At 41.3% G+C, this 24,126-nt stretch overlaps 1 protein-coding gene across 1 annotated transcript in view; it reads right to left on the reverse strand.

Moving 5' to 3' along the window:
• The window catches only part of ARMH3 (armadillo like helical domain containing 3), a 153,463-nt gene that overhangs the window by 81,177 nt on the left and 48,160 nt on the right, over nucleotides 1-24,126 (reverse strand). The window contains exons 17-23 of the mRNA XM_048506896.1: nucleotides 22,488-22,553; nucleotides 19,736-19,805; nucleotides 18,190-18,250; nucleotides 16,554-16,642; nucleotides 5,244-5,326; nucleotides 3,101-3,227; nucleotides 575-650 (exon numbers count right to left, since the gene is read on the reverse strand). Coding sequence (XP_048362853.1) covers nucleotides 575-650; nucleotides 3,101-3,227; nucleotides 5,244-5,326; nucleotides 16,554-16,642; nucleotides 18,190-18,250; nucleotides 19,736-19,805; nucleotides 22,488-22,553 — 572 coding nt within the window. The remainder of the gene's footprint in view (nucleotides 1-574; nucleotides 651-3,100; nucleotides 3,228-5,243; nucleotides 5,327-16,553; nucleotides 16,643-18,189; nucleotides 18,251-19,735; nucleotides 19,806-22,487; nucleotides 22,554-24,126) is intronic.

Consider the following 24,126-nt stretch of genomic DNA (forward strand, 5'->3'; position numbering starts at 1 on the left):
AGCCAATGCTAGTCTCTTGTCAACCCATCCCAGGTCTCATCAAATACTGCCTTGTTCCTCTCCCCCCCCCCCCACCTCTCTGCCTCCCAGGCCCCATCATACCCCATCTTGTCCCCGGCCCTTCCCTCTCCTGACCCCGCCTGGCCCCTTACTCTGCCTGGCTGCTTCACACTGGTGGCCTGTCAGTGCACCACCTGCCCCGCTCATCCTAAAACTGGTCTGGAGGAGCACCGTGGCCAGCACCCGCTCTGGAGCCAGCGCCGATGCATTACTTCTGCGCTTTCCCTGACTGCCGCCCAGTTCTCCCACCTCTGGAATGAGCTGTAAGTCTTCAACTTAATCTGACACAAGTAAGAGTTCTGGAGCTTCATGCCATGGCTTGCTGAAAAGATTGCATGAAGTGGTGATGCTCTCATTCAAATTAGAAACCCTAGCTTAGGATGCCATTTCAGGATGCCAACAGTACTGCAAACTATAAAAGAGAATAAATGTCCTTAGAATGGCAGGTAGAAGGAACAAATAGGTAACAAGCCCCTCAACTTTTGTGCTACGGTTAACGTAATCCTTTTCTTACCGTATGTTGACCAAGGCATGGGTCACCTTGCTGGCTGGCTCCTTCCATTGACCGGTATTGGTTGATAGCCTCAAGACTACAACAGAACAGAAAGAAGGCTATAGTCTTAGATGTCTTCATCAGACAAGAAAACAAGTGTTTCCAAAGAGAATCTAAAGCTGAGCAAATTTTTTAATCAGAAATAATCTGATGTTTATGTCAGGTGTCACCACTTTCCCAAAATGGTATCACCGCTATTTATGAAAAGATGATGCACTATTTTTATATCATATTCTCAAACTTACACAACTGATAATGTTCATCATTATCACCTCCCTAAAGAGCAGCCTGGAAACATGGGACCATACGAAAAAAATGCATGTCCTCAAGAAAACTTGCATGCAGTTTTCTTAATTGAAAGCCTGGAAATAGGTGTGACTCGAGGTATTCTACAACTCAAGGAGGCTTCCTGGAATATCATTTCACTGTTGTTAGGTTGTTTATGCCTCAAACACTACTTATACATCTATTAGCTTGGTTCTTCAGCCTACAGTGGAATCAACACACGGAACAAATTATTCACTCTACTGTCGAAGGCTTTCCTCTGAAGATGCCAGCCACAGATGCAGGCGAAACGTCAGGAGAGAATGCTGCTAGAACACGGCCATACAGCCCGGAAACCACACAGCACCCAAAATATTCACTCTATTTTGTCTCACTTTAAACACTTTTATTTGCTCTGTCTCATTTTTAACACATGTACATACACAGTTTCACTAACTGTTTACAAATTATTTAGTGGAGAGTTGAAAGAATGGTTCCACTGCAAAGAGGAACTCAAGCATCTTGAGCAGCAGTGGCATAGAGCAGCAGTGGCGTAGTGGTTAAGAGAAGTGCATTCTAATCTGGAGGAACCGGGTTTGATTCCCAGCTCTGCCGCCTGAGCTGTGGAGGCTTATCTGGGGAATTCAGATTAGCCTGTGCACTCCCACACATGCCAGCTGGGTGACCTTGGGCTAGTCACAGCTTTTCAGAGCTCTCTTAGCCCCACCCACCTCACAGGGTGTTTGTTGTGAGGGGGGAAGGGCAAGGAGATTGTAAGCCCCTTTCAGTTTCCTACAGGAGAGAAAGGGGGAATATAAATCCAAACTCTTCTTCTTATGCTTGAGTTTCACTGCTAGTGCAAATAAACTTTTTGGTCAAGTAGAAGGAGACACTGAATGATGTGCGCATGGATACCCTTCGGGCTGTTAACAACAAATACCAGTGAGGATGGGGAAGAAGGCAAAATTCAGCATGGAATCTATGGTGGAAAAGGGGATTTAACCTTTCCTGACCTAAATACAATTTTCTAACCAATTCCCTCTTTCTCTGAATGAAAGCCATCTGCTGTCTGTTCTAGAACTTTGTCCCTCCACTAAAGAAATAATGGGGGGAAGGGGCAGAATGAAGTCAGGAACATACTAAAGGTGGAAAGGGTCAATAAACTTTCCCCTGCTGCCACAATCCCAATCTGGAACAAGGAATCCTCATGATTCCTACTTGCACTTAAACAAAAACAATTGAACAAGGACTACTCCAGGACTCCCCAACCTCATTTCTAATTTGGTCTGAGATGGAAAGTTTGGATGCAGCAGTTCATAAACATCAAGTTCTTCTGAGAAGACTTTTCATGAGTATAACACAATACAACCTAACATTTTTTACAACAACCTCCCAGGCCATTTACAGCTTCCAAAATTCAACCATTTTTGCTGAAGTTACCACAGCAGCCCCTGCTAAAACATTCGACATCTTTATATTGCTTATATCTCAGTTCCTCCAGCAATTCCTTCCCTCATTTGTTCCTTGTCCGCCTGCCAAGTTTTCACTCTATGCTATTCCACTACACATCTCTCTTACACCCACACATTTTTCTGCCTTTTCCACTATTCAAAAAGTATTGTGGGGACTCTGTTTCCTGGTTGCGTCTGAAGCACTGACCTGGTTCTGTGGATATTAGCAAGGCCTCATGCTACTTGTTCTGTGCAGCCGGTTTGTTATTATGCATCCATCAAATGTTTTTTCCCCCTCTTGTTTACAGCACAAGTTGTTACTGCTGATTGGCTTTGGAGGTTGCATTTGCTCTCTGACCAGAGACTAACGTGAATTTTCCCAGCTGGGATCATTCTACGTTCGGCAGCCTGGCTCACTCTAAATGAGGGCACAGTGTGTTCTTGCGACTATTTCAATATTACATATCTGGCAATAGCAACAAGCACACTTTCTTGTACACAGCACTGAACCAGGTGATCACTCTGCACCCAAGTAGTATTATTTCTATAAGCCTCCTCTTGAGTTAAAGTCATTTTTAAAATGTCTTTTGCCTGGAACAGAGAACATTTATCCTTTTAAACAGGGCTATTTTGCATTCGCATCTTAATTGACAACCACATCCTGAGCACACATGCTGATAAGCAATCACACACAGTCATTCTCTCTCACCCACACGGTTTATTCATGTATGTGTTTTGTCAACAGCAAGTCAAGACACCTAACAATACTCACCCATGGAATATAGGTTATCAAAACTCTGGTGCATCCTGATGATCTCATAATATAGCTCATCATAGCTGCTAGGAGTTGGAAGGAAGGTATCTCCGTAAGTGATGAACATATTAAACAGGTTTACCACCTTCAAAAAGAAAAGACTACAGGAATTACTACAGAAAAGATACGATTACAGAAGACATACAAAGAATTGAGTCCCTGCAGATACAAGGTAAGGAACAGAGTGTCAACAGGCAACCCACCCCCACAAAGCAGCTACTATAAAAACACAAACAAGCCTGCAAAAACGACAATAAAAATGCCCCTTTACACAACACAACTCATCCATCAGGCAGACAAATGGCCTCTTAAAGCAAGACCAATTTGCAAGTCCTACTAGAAATGGGAACAAGAATTCCCTTTGAATGTTACCTGGTAAACCATGGCAAAAAATCGGTTCTATGGCTGAAAATATATCAGAATGAGCAGAGGAAGAGCGGGCCAATCCTCATGAGGGTACAGTGTGCCTAACTGGCACATGAATACATGTGGTTCTTCAGGTATGGGATCCCAGGATGTGATCAGTTTTAATTGCAAGAACCAGACCCTTAAACTGAACCCAAAAGCACCCAGGCAGGCAAATAGTGATGTTTCAAAAAAGTGTAGTACGTCCACAACAGGTAGCCTCAGAAAAAGACAAGTGAATTGCACTAACTGAACCTGGTTCAAGACAACCACATCAGCTTCTGGAGGCTTAGATAAAGAAAGGAAGAACTAGGAGTTATTTACATACTTATGATAACCAGGCTCAACACTATGGATGATCTCACTCAATGAACAGATATACAGATTGAATGGCACAGGGGATAACACAGACATAAATGAATCTCATATCTCAACAGAAGCTCTTCATGATGTAGTTGATGGGGGGAATAAAAGAAAGTTGTCCATCACTCGGCCCTATAAAGTCTCATAAATTACCCCGCTCAATAGTGTCAAAAACTGCCAACAAATCTCAAGGAATCAACAGGGATAAATTTTCTTTATGCTCTTGAAGACGGACATTGTTAAAGAGGCCTGTTCTAAACACTGATTTGAAAGCAGACTGAAATGGTTCAAGAGCCCTTTTCCCCTTTGATATAAATGATGTTTCACAGTATTCAAGACACCGGTTGTTGTCAATCACCCCAAACTCTGAAAGCAGAGATTACATCTATTAAGCCACACACTTGTCTGCCATAATTACAGTGTACATGGTCACCTGTTATCCTTCTGAGAGATTTTCCTTTCTTTCCTTGGCCAGTTTCGGATGCGATCTGTGACAAGTCTTTTTTTTCCCTACTGAGGAGATGCACACAGCTGCCTAAGATTTTGGGGATCTTTGTTTTAACTATAAACCTTCCCCGCAATTTCCAGGTGTTCTGAGTAGCAAGTATATAGGCTTTGGGTTTGTTGCTGTGAGGCAAGTTTTATGGTGCGCAAGGAGATCGAGCACTCTCTTCTCTCTCAGAGATGGGGCTAAACTACTCAGCAACACTACCAGACATTCTTCACTCTGTCTAGTCTTTTTTCTGAGCTAGACACTGTTCTCTCCCTGAGGTAGAACTCAACTCCCTCTTTACCTGAGTTCCTTTGAACATCTCATCCCTCTTCTTGAAGTTGATTGGGTGCTGGAGCAGCACTCCTGTGGGTCATCTGAATAGCTGATTTTCCCTTAGGGGCAGTCTCCTGCCTGTCACAGGACTAAAAACTAACCTTGTGGCCTTTGCTCTAAATAAAGGAATATTTCATCACTACTTAGGGAGGATGCATTTCTCTCCTTAGCTATATTTCTACAGAACAGCTTTGCTCAAATGCTTTGCCATTCCACGTTAGAAATGATCCTTACATTCTGTCTCACCATAAGTCAAAAAAACTTTTAACTAGCTATAACTAGCAATTCAATTACATCTGAAACAAGCTGATCCATTGTGGAGAACAGGACTATTAAGCACACTCCTGTCATTTATTCTGACCAATGCCTGCCCCCACTACATTGCTTTTTTCTTTATATTCAATTCCTTCTTCATTTTCTTTATTTTTCATTCCATTTTTCATTTTCATTTGGACTGTCAGGGGAATCACATCTCTGCCTACTGAAAGAATGTTTACAGACACTCACCATGAGAGCCAGTGTGAAGATGTTGTGTTTTGCCAGCAAAACTGTCTCGTTGGACATCAGGAACTTCAATAGATTAATCAGAGCTACGAGAAAAGAATGAAAGACACCAGAGTTCCTTATAATAGGCTCTACTGATACAGCTGCAGTTTGATAAGCAGATATCTGCCCAAAGTCTAAAGAGGAAGCATTTTCTGATTAATTAAATCCCTGTCCCTCATAGATAAGCAGCCACAGAAATGGAAGATTTGTCCTAGATCTACCCTACAAGCTCAATTTCAAGTTGAGTCACCTGCCACTTAAGCCAGTTGTCACAGGGGGGTGCCTTTTTGTCAGCACCTTAAACAGCACCCAGGGCCTGGGAAATCAGCCGCTTGTTTTCAGTTTCATATCTCTCAGCACAAAGAGAGCAAAAGCCAACCTCAGCTGTTACTTGTGCTGATGACACACAGGGCCAACACACTTACAGCATGGGTCTGCTGTAGCTTGACTAGCTTCACAATGGCATATATCACACAAAAGCAGATATGACACACTCTAGCAAGCTGTTTGGGACAAGATATGTCACATTCACAGTCTTCCAGGAACACTGCTTAGTAGACAAAAGTATGTTAGCCTTTGGATTCATTTTCACATTAACATTAAAAATAAACAAGTGAATTGATCAATATATTAAGAAGTTTAGTTCACAAATGGGTTAACAGAAATTATCGAATAACGAATGTGTGTGTGTGGTCAAGTCACAGCTGACTTACGGCAACCCCAAAAGTTTTTAAGGCAAGAGGTGCTCAGAAGTGGTTTGCCGTTGCCTGCCTCTGTGTCATGACGTCGGTGGTCCTTGGAGGTCTCCCCTCCAAATTCCAACCAAGGTGGACGCTGCTTGGCTTTTGATATCTGACAACATCAGGCCAGCCTAGGGCTATCCAGGTATGATAGCATACTGATTACTGCAAGAAATGTACATATTTGACTACATTATTACAATCCCTAATACAAATAATTTCAAAACAGGCACTCTTCAGTTTTACTTGGGACTTGTTCAGCAAGCAAAAGAATTCACTCTTGATCATGTAGGCTTTGACAGGACTGAGTTTTCTGCTCTGAAGCAATGTGTAGATATAGCGATTCTGTGAGCAAACTTGTAAACAGAAAATTTCACTTGAGAAGCCAGAAAGACAAGTTTATATCAAAGGTTTCTGATTACTTTCTAGCTGGAACTGCTTAACGTCAGCCTGTGCACTTCATTTTACAGGTACAGCTAGAATCAAGAGCGTTCCTACTTTTGGAAACACTGTAGGGTAACAGAAAGCAACATGCCCTCCTGTCTGCAATCTGACAGGATCCAGATTATTCAGCTGCCAAAGAACATCCATCTAGAGACCTGAGCACTGTTTTTCTGTCATGGGGTAATGTTAAAACACAGCACATGCTGAAAGCTCAAACTAGCTACACAGGACTGGGTGAGTCAGGCCAACACTGATTGTGGAAATATACTGATAAGCACATGCAGGACCAAAGAAACGAAGTGTGCCCCTTTCTACAACTACATTCACACATTCAGGACAGATTTCAGGCCCTATTGGTCAATAAGAGGAGGATGGAGAAATACAACAAACATAATCTGCCCCGGGAGCAATGGCTGATGTCTTCTGATGTACGTCTTATATACCAAAGGTATTAAAAAGTGGTGGAGGGAGGGGAGAGAACAGTAGAAAGACTTGTAAGGTACAAAGATTCCAATGAAGACTCTGAAATTATTTCCTGGCATCATCATGCATCAGATAGCTATACAACTAAAAGACGGATGAAACGTTTAGTCCATGACATAGATGTCAAACTCAGGCCCTCCAGGTGTTCATGGACTACAATTCCCATCAGCCCATGCCAGCAGGGCCAATTGATCTGGAGGGCCTGAGTTTGACACCTATGGTCTAAGAGAACATTTAAGCAAACATGGTAGTGAGGCTATTTCTACCTGTGGCTACATGTGGCTACAACTATAATAACGATGGACTAATATTTGCAAGTATAAATATACAAGCTGGGAGTCTGCAACAAATCATGGGAGTCAGAAGAACCATTTGGAAATCCCGCAGTGCCTCTCAAAATTTCCCCTTCTGGGTTGTCAGAGGCTTCAGCAAATTGAACTGCTCTTCTTCCTTCATCTGACATTCAGTTGCTCTCTCCATCCCATTCCTTCAAGAGCTCTTTCAAGTCTCTAACAGTCTGTTTGGTTAATTTACAAAAGTCATAAGTTTATGCATATTTGGGGAGTCTCCAGAGCAGACATCCTTACCTGGTGCTCATTTTTTGCTTTTATGATTCACAAAGAAACCAATTCACTTTCCATTAGACGCAGCGGCAATCTGGGGGCTGGTGGGGGTTTGCCAAAGGAAGAAGCTACTTGAAAATTCAACCAGCTCCCCAAAATTCCACCTTGACAATTCTCCCAGGTGCTCGAAAAGGCCTGTTTCTTTCCTTCCCCTTCTCCACTTTAACTGACACTTACCTGCTCTCTACATTCCAACCTCAGGAGAATTTTCAGCCCTCACATGCCCATCTTTTGAGAGTTTCTGCAGCAATGCACTCTCACTGACCCTGTGCTACTAATAGATCTCTGAGTGAATCATGTCCTCCATCAATAGGTACAGCTTCATTCACTCAGGCTCCAAATTATGCCCTTAGCATTGTGGACTGTCCTTTAATGCCACAGTGACTCAGCTCGAGAAAGAGGCTTCTGCCCATAATGTGCTTAAAGGCATCAGCCTTCAGAGCAAAGCAGCAGCTTCAGATGGTCCTTCTCAGAACTGAGCTGCAGTTAAACATGTTTCCAAGGTAACTAAGCCTCCATGGTGAATGCTGCCCTCTAAGGCACTCGCCTGAGCCTCTATGATGGCAGTTTACTAGATACTTCCCACAAAAACTGTAACATGCTTTACTCACTGGCTCACCTTTAAGAAATTCCACCGACAGAGCTCTGCTGCTGCCTGACTCAACAGGCCTTCCAGATTATGGAAAAGATCAGCCGGTAGCCAACATAGCTTCTCTATTCAAGGTGCCATCAAGTTCAGCTTTTTCAGTGCCCCTCCCCTCCCTTACAAGCCACCCCTCCCTCCCTCTCCCTCCCCTCCCTCCCAATAGTCTCTCAACCTCCCCACCCTCACCCCCACCATTTTCTCCTCCATCTCTTCCTCCACTTTCAGTGTGGATCAGACCCAAGGAGAACCATTTCCCCATTTTATTTTCACCAGAGATTAAGGACTCAAGCAAAAAAGTATGTTTCCTGCTACAGTACAATTATGCTTGCCCTACAGGACCACTCAACACAAAATTCTTTGGAAATAGTACCTGATGAGGGGTTAGGTAACTTTCTAGCAGGGGTTTAAAAATATGTTTGGCTCAAAGTTTGCACCATAAACTGTCAAGACTGTTATCAATTACATTTGTATCCCACTCTTCCTCAAGGTGGCACACAAAACTGTGTGAGGCATGCTAGGCTGAGAGAAAGTGACTGAAACGTCCGGGGCTGAGCACCCATCCTGCCCTATTCCAACTCACTTGTGGTCACACTACGCCACACCTGTTCTCTATATAACTGAATACATACAGTTCAAATATTTAGGTTATTTCATCCAGTCCAAAATGGTCCTGCTTTAAAACACATACTACAATGGATGCCCCCCCCCTGTCTCTCTCTGTGTGTCTCTCTCTCTGTGTGTCTCTCTCTCTGTCTCTCACTCTCTCTGTGTCTCTCTCTCTGTCTCTCACTCTCTCTGTGTCTCTCTCTCTCTCTGTGTATCTCTCTGTGTGTGTGTGTGTGTGTGTCTCTCTGTGTGTGTCTCTCTCTGTCTCTGTGTGTGTCTCTCTCTGTCTCTGTCTCTGTCTCTGTCTCTCTGTCTCTCTCTGGGTTAACTGCAGTAAATGGAGGAAATGGAGGATATTTTGCTTCTAAGCTGTTCTGCAACTGGCACTTCCAGTGCTCAACAGGAGCTGTGACCAGAAAAAAATGCTGTAGATTTCGTTGTGCGTGCACAATGACAATAAAATGCTTATGCTTAGATTCAAGTCTAGCAAACCAACAAGATTTAAGGGGCAGGATTTTTTGAGAGTCAAAACTTCTCTAATCAGATACGAACACTAGTTATATTTCCTCTGAAATCTCTAAATGCAGTTTTGCACGACACTATTTCCACGCTTCCTGCAAAAGTCATGGCAAGGGCTAGCTAGCTCTACAGTTTTCATTCTTACAAATGTTCTACAGGCAGTCCCATCCAAAGCTGGATGCAGCAGGATGTGGTGGCAATGTGGCAGTGCCCCCCCATCTCCAAGAGCGCTTTCCAGCACTGCAGAGAGCAAGAAAAAGCTCAGAAAAAAACCCAACCACCCCACCCCTACTGTGCTGGAAAGCCCCATAGGGCTTACAGGATTTACATGGCCAGGGCACAGCACTCCCGGCGCTAAACCCCAGGAGAGAGCCAACTAACATCAGCTCTGCCTCTGGGAACACCCCAGCCCAAACCCCATTACTAATGACCTTTTGGAGAACTATTAACTATTCTTTTCCAGAGGGCAGTTGAGGAGGACAGGCAGCTCCATCCGTGACCTGGCTGCAGTGCTGCAGCTGGCTTCCCAGCAATGTGGGGAGGCTGAAAAGTCATATCGCATTTATGCCAGCCAAATGGCTGGGAGGGAGTCTTCTAATGTCAGCTCCTCCCCCAGCCCCGGCCCACCTCCACTATGGTGGTGGTGGCAGCGAGGCACTGGTGTGGCGTTACAGTATCATTCCTATGACCACGTAAATTTAAAAATTATACAAAATAAATGTAAACCAAGTGTGTTTCAGCCATGAGGCCTTCCTCGGCGGTTTAAATCTTTGTCAAACACACCACATACCGTTTTTGTTAAAATTACAGCAAGCCTGACCGAGGCACTAAACATCCAGATTTTAAAAGTTTTACGAGAACTAAGTATTTCCCACTGTTAATTAGGACAATCAAAGATAACTTATCTGGATGGTTGATGTTGGTGGTGATGTTAGTGATGATTCTCCATAGTTCAGGTGAGGATCAAGTGTTGCCCAATGGTATAAATAATCACATGCAGGTAACCAAATGCAACAAGCATTCACCACTGTTATCCCATATTTATACTATCAGAGTGGAGCTGTTCTGCCATGCCTTATACCAGGGTGGCCAGACTGCAGCTCTTTGCCACATATTGTGCAACTTGAGACTGGGGAGGCTGGAGGTGGAGCAGGTTTTACCCTCCCTCCCTGTGCAAGTCCTTGCCTCTGGCCGCACTGCAGTGGAGGCTGAAAGAGGCAGCATGAACATAAGCACAGGAATCAAAGGCAGAAGTGTTCAAGGCACCTAGCAAAACCATGGCCAGAGGCAAGGATGTGCACAGCAGGAGACATTCAGTGTTTCCTCAGAGGCAGCAGGGGACAGTGGAGTGCAGGCATCAGCCGAGTTTGCCCTCAGCTCTGCTGACTGAAGATTCACTGGCAGCACAGAGACCACAGCTCAGCCTTCTCCATGGTTACTTAGCATCGCAGTCCATCTCAGTTTGCGGCAGATAAGAACACAACAATTTAAGTAGCTCATCTTAACACACACACACCCCAACACACATAACACAATACCTCTTCCAAGGTTATCTGTGTTCTCAGGGACTTAAATAGAAAATTTTATCTCATTCTCCCACCCCTTCCTTCTAACTGACACATAGCTGCTGTCAACTTTCTAACCCTCTGAAGCATATTTGAGTTGTTTGGGGAGAAGAGCGTTTTTTTAATGTAGGAAATTTAGGAAATCATATTATTACATCATCTCCCATGGAAGTTAATAGATCGTAAAATGGCTTAACACTTGGAGTGGATCACTTAATAACACATCTCTTATTATTTTGGGGGGAAAGTTACTGGAGGATGAAATCCATAATTTACAGTGGGAGGCAGCAGACCCTTTTGCCTTTTCTGAGTGGGAAATATGGCACTTCCATAACAAAATTCTGTATTTAAGTGGGCAGAAGTTGGCCTTTTTGTTTGTTTGCTTGCTTGACCGCCCCAAGTCTTTGCTCCAAAGAAGTAATCTGAACTGGATTTTTGTGGATGTGAGTTCACTTCTTCCAATGATAGGCCAAGAATTCTGCTTATTTTGGTTGTACAGACTAACCTTAGTTAGAGTCTAGGGTTAAAATGTTGGCAATACTGTTGCGATTGACTAGAAATGGCCACTGAGAGCATTTGTCTTTTAAAGCTATAGTCACTGCTTCTGTCATTGTGGAGGGTTTTAACCCCCAATATGTGTGTGTGTGTGTATTTTCAATATTTCAGATTCTTCGACAAATCGGAGAACAAATTGCTTTCTCAGAGGAAAGTGGGATATAAAAACTAACTCTTCTAAATACAGTGATGTGCACAAATGAACATGCAAGATATTCTGATGAAAAACGATATTAAAAGCACATTATTGGATTATCATATACTCCAGTGCACCTAGGTTGGTGCATAATATCAGATCCACTGTGTCTCCTGTCTTTTTGGGAGGGGGGGGGTTGAGGGGGGATCTGGAATAAATCCATAGATTTAATGGAAATCAAGAAGTATAAAAATATATGAGAATCTACTGAAGTCACCTAGGGCATCTTACCTTCCCCTAGTGTTGCCACACACAATTTTGGCTAGCTCGGATAAAACTCTGATTTGTAATGTCTTTGTATGAGCAGAATTTACAGTCTATTCTGGGAATCTTGTGCCAAGAACATACATATTGTATCAGTACCAGAAGCCTTTGATGGAACAAGTAGAAAGAAATAATGGAAGAAAAGATATGGAAAACCTCATGATTCAGTTAAAGCAATTTGTGGCATGATGTAACTTTGAATTCTGTATACGATTCAGGGTATCCCATGTCATGAAGCTGACAAGCTGGCACTTAATATTGCTGTCACAAAAGTCCCATATGCTAGGATATTTTTACAGGGGACTATGGGGGAGTTAGCACAGTTGCTTGTTAAATTCAGCATTCAAGTGGCAGATCCATGTGTCCATTTCTTCCAGCTCTGTGTCAGGTTCACAGCAGGCATTTCTTCTCCCTGTGGCATTGTGTGGCCAGGCACATCTCTGTTGTTTTTTTCTTGAAAAAGCTCTTTGTCTTGTATATTGAAATATTTCCCACTTCTCCTTTGGCAAAAAAACCCCACTTTTTTTTGCTTCCTTGGCTAATGGACAGTAAGTCTGCCAGCACAAGAGGTGTCCCTTAATAACTGCCTGCCACATCCACAGATTCTGGTGCAGACTGTGTCCTAAGGAGCTATGGTGCAATTGTTTGAGAGAGGAGTAGGTATGACTAGGATACATTTTGAATCCATGAGCCTCTCACTGGAGGATGTGGGTGATACTCTGCAGTCAGATCCAATTTATAAAAAATCCCTTTCCCCAGGAAATATGTTTTGATCACTCTTGTGTGGCAATTTGATTGGCGTTTAGTGTGGCTGGTTCCTGCATCCTATTTAACAAATAACCCACTGCTACTTCCTTAGGAAACAGATTCCTTTCAACAAAGGCGTAGCTGGGCAAGAGTGCGCCCGGTGTGCACTCTATGTTTTCTGCCCCCGCCCCCCTTACCTTAGTGAAGGCTGGAGAAACAGCCTTTTCCCTTCAGGCTGAAAATGGCCTGGTGGGAACCACACTTCCCATGAGACCCTGGGGTTCGCAAGGTCTCCTGGGAAGTGTAGTTCCCACCAGGTTATTTTCAGCCTGAAGGGAACAGGCCGCTTCTCCGGCCTTCACTATTTCACAATGGTAAGGGGGGGTGTGGGTGGGAGGGGGCCCACGGGGCTATTCCCCCCCAGGTGTGCGCCTGGTGTAACACGCACCCCCGGCCCCCTGGTAGCTCCACCTCTCCCGTCCAATTGTCATTGAGACACCATGATGCTACACTAATTGTGATGAGCAGGTTGTGGAATACTAGCTCTGGAAAAGAGAAGAAATCAAGTCCTGTCATTCTCAGTTGCTTTATTTGGAAAATGTGGATATCCACAAAGGGCTTGGGCCTGCCATTATGTTACTCAAACAGGTCTACATATATAAGGGCCGCAAAGTAAAAAGGCATCTCCTTGCTCTCATGGAACAAACACATGTATTTTTGGATACTTCAGTACTTGGAATCTAGTCTATGTGCAGATTCAGATCAACCCCCGGAAAAGCATGTAGGAAAATATTCTTAAACAGAATGGGGTTTTATTTTATGGACAGAAGAAAAGCTAAATTAATTTATACAATATGGTGGAGCAAAAAAATAAAATTATGGAAAGGAAACAGATTAAGTAAATGAATCACAAAACCTTTCTCTTGCAAAACTCCCTATCTACAGGGAAATAAAACTAAAAAGGGGGGGATGCGGAGACAAACAAGCCTGCTCTTGTAGAGAAAGGCCCCATTGTCCTCTGAAGCAAAGAAGTAGAGTCAGGTGCTGAAACTGACCGGGGTGGGAGGAAAATGCAGAGACAGATCCATGAAGCAAAGAAGAAGCCAACCATGAGGCTGGGATAACAGAAAGAGTCCCGACCCGGCTACAAAAAGTGGGGCAGAGGGGTAACTCTTTATACCCTTTTGCTTAAACTAAGGAGAAGCCAGGGTGTTGGCACTGGAATATGGGAATAATATAAACGTCATCTTTGAACATGAGTCAGTCTGAAAAGAAGTCCTTTATCTATACAGTTGAGGGTCGTTTTCTCCTTTTGCACAGATAGGGTCTAAAGTTTTTTCTGTGGGGAGAGTTGTAAGATAGGGATGGCCAGGTACTTGTCATGATTGGGAATAGGAAAGGAATCTTCCTATCCAATCATTGAGATATGAAATTGGGTCATTGCTAAGGTTTTGGAGGTCTGGGTCATTAGTTTGGATCAAGTTATCTGGGAAGAGTCTCCAATGTCATTGAGGGAAATAGCCATCAACTGAATTCCTCTTAGAGCGGATATCTGCATGATTATCAAGGCAGTAGCTGCCTTTTATTCCTTTCAGCCTTAACATGATTCACTGCTTTTTGATATCAGTTTAATTCAGGCCCTTCTATCAATCTTGGGCTCACACTAAAGTGCACACATGTACAGAAAAGGTGGAAAACAAGCCATGCCCAAAAAATGGGGGTCACCAGAGTTTGAGGGGTTGAGGGATATTGGTTCAGTCAACTACATGAGCTTTGGGACTTGTTCACTATTGATTGTCAGTATTAAGATACAAATAAAATACTGTGACATCAGAATTAATTTGGTTATTTAGATGTGATTTATGGCACCTCCTATTGCGTGGCAGATTTAGAAAGGAGCTGTAAGTGGCTTAAGTAAAAGAATTAGGTAAACAATCTTAAAGGCTTATGCTAGAATCCCACTAGTTCTCTGCTCAAGCACACTTTTTTGAGAATGTTCTTCCTAATATTCTATCCAGCTGTTCAAACTTATCCTCTTTCCATTAGTTGTAGCCATTGGTTATGGACAAGCAGATGGTTCATCTTGATTTGACAACAGCACTTTGTGTTACACACACATACAAATATACATTAAAAGAGCACCCTAACCTTCCCATCTGAACTTTGCTTCTCCAGATTAAATGTCCAATTCATTTAGCCTTATCTCATACATTTTCTTTCCCCGCCAAGCCCTTTGTCATCTTTATTGCTCTCTTCTGAGCCTTTTCTAATTTGTCTAATATATATTCCTTTATCTCAGCAGTAGACTTTAATTGAACTTTTTTATTGAGAAGCTGCAGGTAGATGGCTAAAGAAGTACTTATTCATAATGAATTAATTAATTTGCATAATTAACTTTTCCTGTTTTCAGAGCCATTAGTCCAGATTAGACTGCATCTGGACTGATTTATTCTATTAGAAGGTTATTGTTATCCAGCCTAGTTAACTTAGGGAGTTATCTAATATTATTACTATTATTATTATTAATCTTCTTTAAATACACACTGAGTGGCTTACAACAGAGATGATAATTTAAAAAAGTACATATTTAAAACATTTAAAACAGTAAAATTAACAATGCAAAATTAAGTCAGCAGGAGTTAACAAAAGCTGCAGCTACCAAAATGAAGTCCCTATCTTCAGTTTAAATGTGACTTTTTACTAATCAGCCAAAAACCCAAAATGATAAAAGAAACATCTGCCCCTTTAAAAATGGAAGCCCTCAATACAAGGCACACAAGGTGACACTGCTTTCTTTCCATGCTATGACAAGGAGGACTCAATGGAAATGGGGATATGGGGAAATAGAGCTGCAGAACTGCTACTTTCAGTAGTAGCCATGCAATTCTTATTACATTCTGTTACCACCTCAGTTCTGGCAAAAACAAGAGGGATGAAAACAAACTTGCTCATTTGTTAGCAAGAGATCCATAATCATCTTCTGTACAGATACATTCAGAAAACTGGACCACATCACCGGTCACAAAAGGTAAAATGAAATACCCAATGCAGTCAGTCAGTAGCAGCAGCACTTTCACCTACATCCTAACTGCACCTAGCTACATAAGGGAGATTGCTAGCCAACAGAATACTTGTAGGGACTATTCAGCACCTTTTTTCCCCACAGCAAACTAAGCTATCAATGACATGCTCAAGAAATAGAACAGGATCTTAAGCCCTTTCTATAAACTTCCTTTGTTCGACCACAGAAGGTTTTGTAGGGGGGGTGGTGGTGTCTTAGCAGTACTCAAATTACTCTTCCTGTTTCAGGCACAGAACGTGGCACAGAAATCAGAACCCAGATAATCTGCCAGCTGAATCTATTTCATCCTCCAGGAGCAAAAAATAAGCTCACCACCTGACTGCTAAGTGCTGGACACAGTCTCGTCTTAAATCATCCAAGGCAGAACTGCACATGATGCCTGACACAGGACAACCGCTGAAAAGGGCAGTCCTGCGTTTTATCAACCTTCCCTTCTTTTAGCATCCATTGTGCTTCCCTCTATTTCTTTACACTCGGCACTAACAATGTCGTGTAGAGTCAACAAAAGACTCAATACAACAATGTCACAACACGAGTGATTTAGGTTCTTTTCTTGTATGGAGGAGGTCCAACAAGAAAAAACACTCATAAATGTAAGAAGCTCTCATTGCCCGCTCTTGCTACTAACCTCTAATTCTACCTACAGAAAAAATCATCCACATAGGAAAACGGAGGGTGTTGATGTACGATGTACGATGAACTTAAATTATTTTAATAACAGCTCATTCTAACACTAGTAGCACCATCCTTGTGAAAAGATAAGAAAGAACAACTGGCCTTGGAAGAGGGAGCAAAACTTACCTGACCAAAGCTCTCTCCAGGTATAATGAAGTCTCACCCTACATTTCTTCTGGTAGCATAGCAGCTTGTGCACTATCTGAATACAGCGCCTGGAGAAGAATCAGAGGAAAGTTGAATATAATCAGCAACATGGACTTGAGACAAATGACTACAGGTGAGAAGACACATTCAAAAGTTAGCTGAATAAAAAAAATATACCAGGAGGCTCCATGCAGACTATTGCTAACACACACACTGCCCTTAGAATTACTGCATATTTAACTAACAGGTTCAATATGAAACTGAAAGACACATCACACATATTAGAGGCCTTATTAGTATGCAAGAAAGCACTTAAATGTTACTGGAGAGAATGAAGCAGAGAAAGGAGCCAGAAGCTTGCTCTAAGTGAAATGCAACAAGACATGTACAATTAGCTGGCAATTCAGATGGATAGACTGAAATTTATAGCTCCATTATATTTAAAACAGATAAACTGAAGAAAAGAAAGTAAAGTGGAACACATTGTGGGAGATTTCTTGTTTCTGGTTTGGACTCTGGACCATTCATATGCTAGAAAAATAGCCTTCATCAGAACTGTTATATTTTATATACAGGTCTTACAACCTTCTACAAAAATTGCAAAGGCTTTAGCTGATTTGTCGAAGTAATTGACACGGGATTAGTGAGAGCCCCTGGAAAGGATAGCAAGCTATGTCCCAGATTTTTAAAAGATCTGACCAAAGTAGGCAGAATTTCCAACAGCCACACAACGGCGCAGAGGCAAAAAAAATTCCTCTACAGGATACACATAAAGTAAAAATATTCTACCAGATTAGAGTACTGTGTGACAATCCAGCTATTTTATTACCTAAGTGGCAATACGTTACTACTATTGAGCAGGGCAACCAATGGGCCATAGAACACGGAGAAGGTCGCCCTTTACTTTCACTCCTAAAGTACTACCACCCTTCCTCTAACAGGATAAGAGCATTAAAGGTGTTTCAATCTTGCACTGGTGAGCCAAGCACTTGTTTCTGAATGCCTGCATTTAGAACATCAAGTGTCAGTCGCTCCTGTCCAAATTCTACTCATTTGTTTCTACAGAGATTTTTATTTCAAGCATAGAAGGTATGATCTTTCAGGAAATATCTTGTTTCAGGCTATATCTACGGTATCATAAATGTATAGTAAACAACACTCTGAGATCTGCATTTGGTATAACCAAAATGACAAATAGTAGATCTTTATGAGAACTGATAGTAGGTTTTTGTGTGTTCTTCAAATTTTTTTCCATTTTTTGAAAGTCAATTATAATTTTATTTTACTCTCTCCCCAGGGGAATATTTCAGACTTTCATTTGCTTTTATATTCTTCTCTTCATGCTGTTTTATATTTTATACTTGCTTAGCATTTTGAAATATTTTCAAGCTTAAGGCTGCATCTTAAGCCAATGAGGGACATTTTAAGAAAGACTATTTATAAATGAATTTATTTCATTTTCAATTTCTTGGCACATTAAACAAAAGCATGAGACAGTTATGGGGAAGATTTGAATTAGTTGGACTGATTCTCTACCCTGGTAATAAAAAAGAAGCTGACAGAAACTATTCATAAAACTTCAGAATGGTTCCGGACCCCAGCCAGCATTACTTACACATAAAGATCCATAGGAAATTCTTTCATCATGTGTGTTATGATGAACTCCACCATCAGGTCTAAAAGAAATCATCACAGGATTATAAATGGCCTAGGATTTGCACCAAGCTTCATACCCTAGTTTTAAAGTCATCGGTTATGAACTCACTCTACTTAACCCGTACTGTTAATGCAACCACAAAAGATATACCATGATTGAGAGTAGTGGGTAAAATAGGCAAGCAAGGGAGAAGGAGCAGGGTGGAGAAAGTTCACATCCACAGATATGAACATTCTTCACAGATTGTGCCAATTCTTTACAGGTGTTTAAGAAATGAAAAATATTACATCAGCGGTGGTCCCTAGCTAACCCGTAACCAGAATGAGCCAAAAGATTCAGCAGATGCATTCCATCTTTTTTCAAAGATCCCAGGGAGATACGGTGGGAAACACATGCATGAGAAGTATTTCTGAAAATGCTATTTATATTCCATCTTGCCTGCTTTCCTCATTGTTATACATGTCAAACTTTACTTTTGATGCCCAAAACTGCACTCTTATTTCCTTTCCAGAAATGGAAAACTAATGGAGAAAAACTGTCATAATGAGGGCCAATATTTTAAACCAGGAAAGGCAATGGAGCAGGATATCCTTGTACCTACAGAGTATGTTCCGAAGTGCCATAAATCCAACAGAATCTTATCAACTGCTGAAACTGTTCATCTACTGCTCAACTAATAGAGATTAATAATTGGCTAAATTGCACAGTTTCAGAACAGTCTTTCCAAGTCTATGCATTCCAGGCTGGATGAGAGACATTTTTGGCAACCCGCACCTGCATTTTCCATCAAAGATGAAAGAACTGGACACTGAAAAGGGACTCTAATGGTGCTTTAATTCCATCTCTACTGCCTCATCCAGCCAATTATTTGCATAACCTCAACGGTTTGCTTCACCTTCTTTCCCCAACATTTCAAAATGCATCATGGTCTCTGAAAATATTTAGAATATCTTTCATTACACTGCAACCAGCTTCAGTCTGAGTTTCATATTATCAGAAGAAAGCAAACTGGGAGGGAAGGAGCAAGAGGCATTATTTATTTACGTGATTTATAATTTACTGTTTTCAGTGAGTCTCAAGGGACGTTACACAATGTAAATCAATGCAATCAGTAGAATGACACATCTAATCAGTAATGTAACATGACTACGAGCTGAAAATTTTTGAAACTGACTGTCTTCGAAACAAAACTATTAAACATGACTGCTAAACAACGCAGAACACTGCATTACACCAGTAGAAACATAGTGTGTATTCCTGAGCCAATCTTTTATGACATAGCCCTATTTCCTTTATAAAAATATCATCCTAAAAAAATCTATTTTATGTAGTTTGAGCAACGCAAGATGTACAGGCCACTACAGAGAAGGCAGATGTATGGGCTGTACTGGGAAAAAAACACATTTCAGAATTAACAACTAATGGACAAGAAGTCCCTTATGCCAATTACTTAACTCTTCCCTCACCGGACATGCTATTGTCCAAACCTGGCAAGGAGACCTACCTAGCACCGCACACACCAGAGGCCGACAGGGAAGGTTCTTATCAGCGGCTTTCTTTCTGTGTCTCATAGGCTTCAAAACACAGAGATGAAATAATGTTAGATGCAGTACTGCAGTTCTTTTTTAAGCAAAAAAAAAGGATGACATTACCACAGATTTGTCTTTAAATAAAGGGAATGCCCACTGGTTGGGGTTTGTACAGATATTATCCCTTCTCCATTTTTATCCATCAGTCGGGGGGAAAGGAAATTCTATAGAGAAATAACTTCCATCACCAACCGGTATGCCCTCCAAAAGCTATGATGTAACAGTTATTTTGGTGATCGGGCTGATGTCCTAGCTATATAAAAATTACAACTGTCCTTAATAATTCCATAAGAAGGCAGCAGGCAAACACATCCCAGGAAACAGCAAGGGGTGCCCCATGGTCTTTGCTATGTACTCTTTATCATCTGCCAATAGTATTTGCTTTCAAAATCTGACTGATCAAATACCTAACAATTGGCAGTAGATTATGAAGGCCCAAATTCTTGTGATTTTCTTTCCTGTAGCCACCTTCAGCTACATATATACAAACACTCTTATGCCCCACTTTAAAGTTATAAGGATTGTATGGCATCCCAGCAAAATCAGCTTATCATTTCCTATCACTTTTAGAAAATGCAGACTTCTAGAAATATTAAATCTTATACCTAGATTTACACGTTAACATCCATGCATAGTTGAATTAGAAAAGGTAGAATGAAATTCTATTTTCCTGTCTGAAGTGCCTATTGGATTGATGCACACCTCCCTGGCAGTTTTACCAAGAGAAATATTAGGGTATGAGGGGTTTCAGGTACAGCAAGCACCTGTTAACCAAGTTATTTTACCTCACGATGCAAAGATTGAGCCTGGGACCATTTGTATGCTAGGCATGTGTTCTATCACACAATCACAACCCCATCCTAAAGGGAAAAAATGAAGGCCAAGGTGCAATATGGAGGGTAGGCTGACTTTTACTTATAGATGTGAACCTATCAGCCATCTCTTTAGCTATACCTGGCCTTAAAGAAAAGCATTACTCTTTTACCACCTGGTAAAGAAAATGAGACACTGGAAAAGTATACATTGTTTATGAACCTTATGTATAAAATTGCCATACATTTTGTATGATAGATTTCTAGATTAACAACTTTACTACCGGTATAGCAAATGGACTTAAACCAATGCAATATAAAATCCACTGATACAAATTCTGAAAATCCTTACTTTTTTTTGTAACCAATATATGGCTAATGGGTAGTCAGTAATTTTGTCAATTTCAAGAAACTTTAATCAACCACTAAATTCCTTGGAAAGCCTCAACATTTAACATCAAAAGCAAAATATATAAAAAGCCTCACAAAGTCTATATACCAAACTACATGAGATTATATGTATCAATAATCTCTTCACAGTTTTACAATGCAGTTTGCTGGTAGGTATTAAGTTAGCAGCTCTGGGAATGCACATTTTACTCATTTTTATAATCGCTTGAGAACCTCAACATACAGTTTCATCAATGAACAAAAGCTTGCTAACAGTGGGAACAGACAATCCCTCACGTAAATCCCTCAATTAACCAACTTAAAGACAACCAGTCAGACTAACAGCCTGGGTCACTGCATTGTTAAAATCATTTTCTCATTCCAGGTTTCAGTACTGTATATTCTCCAGCGTAATCAATTACTAAAGCAGCATTCCAGAAGTTTGTTTGGATTCCCAGAAAACAAAAAACATTGACAAGGGTTAATACATTTTATTTACACAGATCTGTTCAGGTTAAATGTGGGGAGGGGCTGTGATTATTTTTGCGGCATGTCTACAACCATATATCAGTCTGAGCCTTTTCAGGATTAATTTATTAAGTTTGAATGACTGAGAATTACAACTACAGCTTTAAGTACTCTAAAAACTTTCCAAGTTTAATATGTTTATGCACTTCACACATACCCCACTGTTCTCTGCAACAAGGTCTCAAAGGAACTTCCATTATTTTCCTCTCCATTTTTCCTTACAACAACCCTGTGAGGTAGTCTGAGTGTATGTAAGAGGCCCAAGGTCACCCAGCAAACTTCCATGGTACAGAAGGGATCTGAACCTGGCTGTCTTCTAACCTAGTCCAACATTGCACCGCACTGATTCTCATTATATAAAAGAGTATTTCAATTCACATCGAGCTTTCAGTGCTAATAAACAAGATGTGATCCATAAGTATGTGTCTCGTAGGTTCTTTCAATGCTAAAAGTAACTGTGGTTAAGAGAGCAGTTCACCCCCCTCCCTCCCCCAGTATTCTTATTATTTACATTGTCTTATGCAGCTACCATTTGCCCTGCAGGAGGCAATACAGAACCACAATATATTCCTCCCAAGGGTCATAGAGCAACTCTGGGGGACAATTTACACTGGGAAAGAAGTGTGGAGTTATCCTTTCATTCTTCATGCCGCAGCATTTGTCAAGATTTCCTGTTCCCTCTCTCTGGGTGCTGTCTGTTTCCAGTTTAAAGTGAAACTCTACTGTTTCACTACCAGATAAAGTAAGACATATTTTATCCTTTTTTTAAAAAAAAACCCACACACATCCAGACCTTGCATCTACTGTTTGACTCCTTGTCTCACTCATGCATATCTGATGCCAAAACTACTTTCCTGGAATGAAACAAAAGACGTGAGCAGCTAATGATTCTCTTTGAAACCCTGATGAAGTACATCTCATAATGAGGAAGACTCACCATTCTATGGAGGTTTACTCGGAAATTCATGTTGTCATCATGCAAAAAAGCATTAGCGTACTGGTCCTATTAAAGAAAGAAGCATCACCATGTATTTTAATGCTAAACTGAAGTGAAAAGCAAAATTCAAAGAGACAACTACAGGTGAATAACCTGAAAAAGACTTTCAAGAAGACCCCCCCCCACACACACACCTTTTGTGTACACTAAAGAACTTCTGGCTTTCTGGATAAAATATCCAGCTTAATATAAAAGCAGGTCCTGAGAACAGCAGCATCTTTCAGGGCAGTCTCAAACTAGCTTAAACTCCCCACAGAGTTCAAGACCCTTTGCCCAGATTCTGAACCTTCCCTCTCCCTACTAATGACCCAGAATGAGGAAACAATAATTAAAAGCTCATGATTCCACTGTAGCCTCTTTACTCCCCAACTTAATGAAATCAAGCTCTTAGGCAGAGTGTCTAGCCCTGCCCCAGCCATTGTCAAACTGAGTATATACAATCAAACCACTGCTCAGCCAGTTCATTTTGATTTTCTGTGCTGTGTTGATTACAAACACCTTCAGTGTGCTGTCCACACAGGACATGTATCTGACTCTACACAAAAAGAGAAATGCGAGCCTAAATGTGTACTGATTTGGGTAATATTTCTCTCCACTCCCCCTATAAATGAACAAATTCTCCACAGATCAAAACAGTGGTATTAAAACTTATGAATTCTGTTAACTTCACACCTGCTCATCCTAACTCAAAGGATCAGGACATTATCATGTGCTTTGCAGAATTCAGCAAAAAGTGTCTCCTCTTTCCTCTAGTAAGAAGAAAACTTTATGGTGACATTTTGATGGACGTATCACCAGAGAAAATTATTACAGCTTGGAAGATGGCTCAGCAGCCTCAGCCCTCAGGCAGAACTATTCTAAGAACAACTCTAAATCAAGTCACATTCTGTATAAGGCACAGCCAAATATGGCAATAAATACTCCCTTTAATTCTGCGGTCAAACATGCCCTGTGCCAACACAGGCAATAATTTTTGTCCCCTATTATCTAAATGCCACTCGGATGACAATTGAAGGAGCTAATTGCCGACGTTTTTATGAAATAAAACAGTCACATCACAAATCTTGATATCCTTTGAAAAATAAATCACTGCACAGCACTGAGAGCGAGCTGACACAGGTAAAAGGACAATGCTTTAATGCTACAGCAAGCAAAACCAAAACCTGCCTATTAAACCTTGGGTTTAAATTTTCACTTCAATTTTCATTCACAAAATGAGAAATTCTCCTGGAAATTGGAATGCTCTAAGGCACACCAAAGTCAAAAGATTTCCAGTACCAATCATTTGTGTCTAAGCCAGGTGTGTCCAGCTCTGGCGTGTCAGAAATTAATGGACTACAATTCCCATCAGCCCCTGCCAGCAGGGGCTGATGGGAATTGTAGTCCATGAACAACTGAAGCGCCAGAGCTGGACACCCCTGGTCTAAGCTATCCTCTTTCCAACTTGCTTGCCTGGGTTGAATATGAACAAAGTTTATCTTTTCTTGCTCTAGGAGTAGCAATCAAGATTAGATTCGTTCGGTTCACAGAACCGTAGCAGGTTATATCTGCAGTGATTGTAAATTCAACCCAAAAGAAA

Source organism: Sphaerodactylus townsendi, linkage group LG08, assembly GCF_021028975.2.
Source record: "Sphaerodactylus townsendi isolate TG3544 linkage group LG08, MPM_Stown_v2.3, whole genome shotgun sequence".
NCBI lineage: Eukaryota > Metazoa > Chordata > Lepidosauria > Squamata > Sphaerodactylidae > Sphaerodactylus > Sphaerodactylus townsendi.